The sequence below is a fragment of the Perkinsus marinus genome (genome assembly GCF_000006405.1).
Source record: "Perkinsus marinus ATCC 50983 genomic scaffold scf_1104296965678, whole genome shotgun sequence".
In the NCBI taxonomy this organism is placed as follows: Eukaryota; Perkinsozoa; order Perkinsida; family Perkinsidae; genus Perkinsus; species Perkinsus marinus.
Genome location: NW_003204227.1, coordinates 1 through 997, shown reverse-complemented (window position 1 = coordinate 997; position 997 = coordinate 1). Strand labels below are relative to the sequence as shown.

At 50.3% G+C, this 997-nt stretch overlaps 2 protein-coding genes across 2 annotated transcripts; both read left to right on the top strand.

Moving 5' to 3' along the window:
- Positions 1-86: 86 nt before the first annotated feature.
- Positions 87-332, top strand: Pmar_PMAR022797 (histone 2B variant 2, putative; the record flags this gene model as incomplete). The annotated part of the gene is made up of 1 exon (XM_002769471.1): positions 87-332. A coding segment is annotated over one exon (246 nt), but the record flags the coding sequence as incomplete, so codon positions are not given.
- Positions 333-543: 211 nt separating this feature from the next.
- On the top strand, positions 544-990 carry Pmar_PMAR022796 (Histone H1, putative; the record flags this gene model as incomplete). The annotated part of the gene is made up of 1 exon (XM_002769470.1): positions 544-990. A coding segment is annotated over one exon (447 nt), but the record flags the coding sequence as incomplete, so codon positions are not given.
- Positions 991-997: the final 7 nt, after the last annotated feature.

Sequence of the window (997 nt, the reverse complement as noted above, 5' to 3'; positions counted from 1 at the left end):
CCAAAACTGCCGCCGCCAGCAAGCCTGCTGCTGATAAGAAGCGTAGATCTTCCAGGAAGGAGACCTTCAACAGCTACATCTTCAAGGTGTTGAAGCAAGTGCATCCTAAGACCGGTATATCCAAGAAGAGCATGATGATCATGAACTCGCTGGTGAGCGACACCTTTGATCGTATAGTCTCGGAGGCCGGGCGTCTTTGTAAGTACAGTAACAAGGGAACTCTCTCTAGCCGGGAGATCCAAACTGCGATTCGCTTGGTCTTGCCGGGTGAGCTGGCCAAGCATGCCGTCAGTGAGGGCACTAAGGCTGTGACCAAGTTCACTTCCGCTTGAGGCTTCATGGTCACTGAAGTGCAGATTAGAGTTATCTAAGCTTCTGAATCCTTTCCAAGGCGTTTCTCAACGCCATCCTCCTCCTTGTCATAAAATGATATGCGATCACAATGGGTTTCTCTTTTTTACAGCATTTGTTTCAGAAATCGCATCTAGCGGTATCTTGGAAAATCGTGCCTGTCATGAACACGATTCCGACTCAGCTCTCACAATGACCGTCAAACCCGGTAAGAAATCTGCGGCTCATCCCAATTATTCGGTTATGATCAAGCAGGCCTTGACCACATGTAAGGGATTCCAGAAGATGAGCCGTCAGGCCGTTCTCAGCTTCATCAAGCAAAACTTCGGTGTCGAGAATAAGGCAGCTCTTAACAAGGCTCTTAAAGCTCTCGTGGATGCTGGTACTGTCAGCCAAGCGAAGGCGTCATACAAACTGGCTGCTGGGTCAAGGGCTGCGGACAAGAAGCCCGCGTCCGCGAAGAAGTCCAAACCAAAGGCTCACAAAAAGAAGGCTTCTGCCAAAAAGCCTTCCACGAAGAAGGCTACGACTAAGAAGCCTGCTAGGAAGCCGGCTGCTCCGAAGACCAAGAAGGTCGCTGCGAGCAAGAAGGTTTCTGCTCGATCAAAGCCTCCGGCGAAGAAGCCGGCTGCCAAAAAAGTCAAAA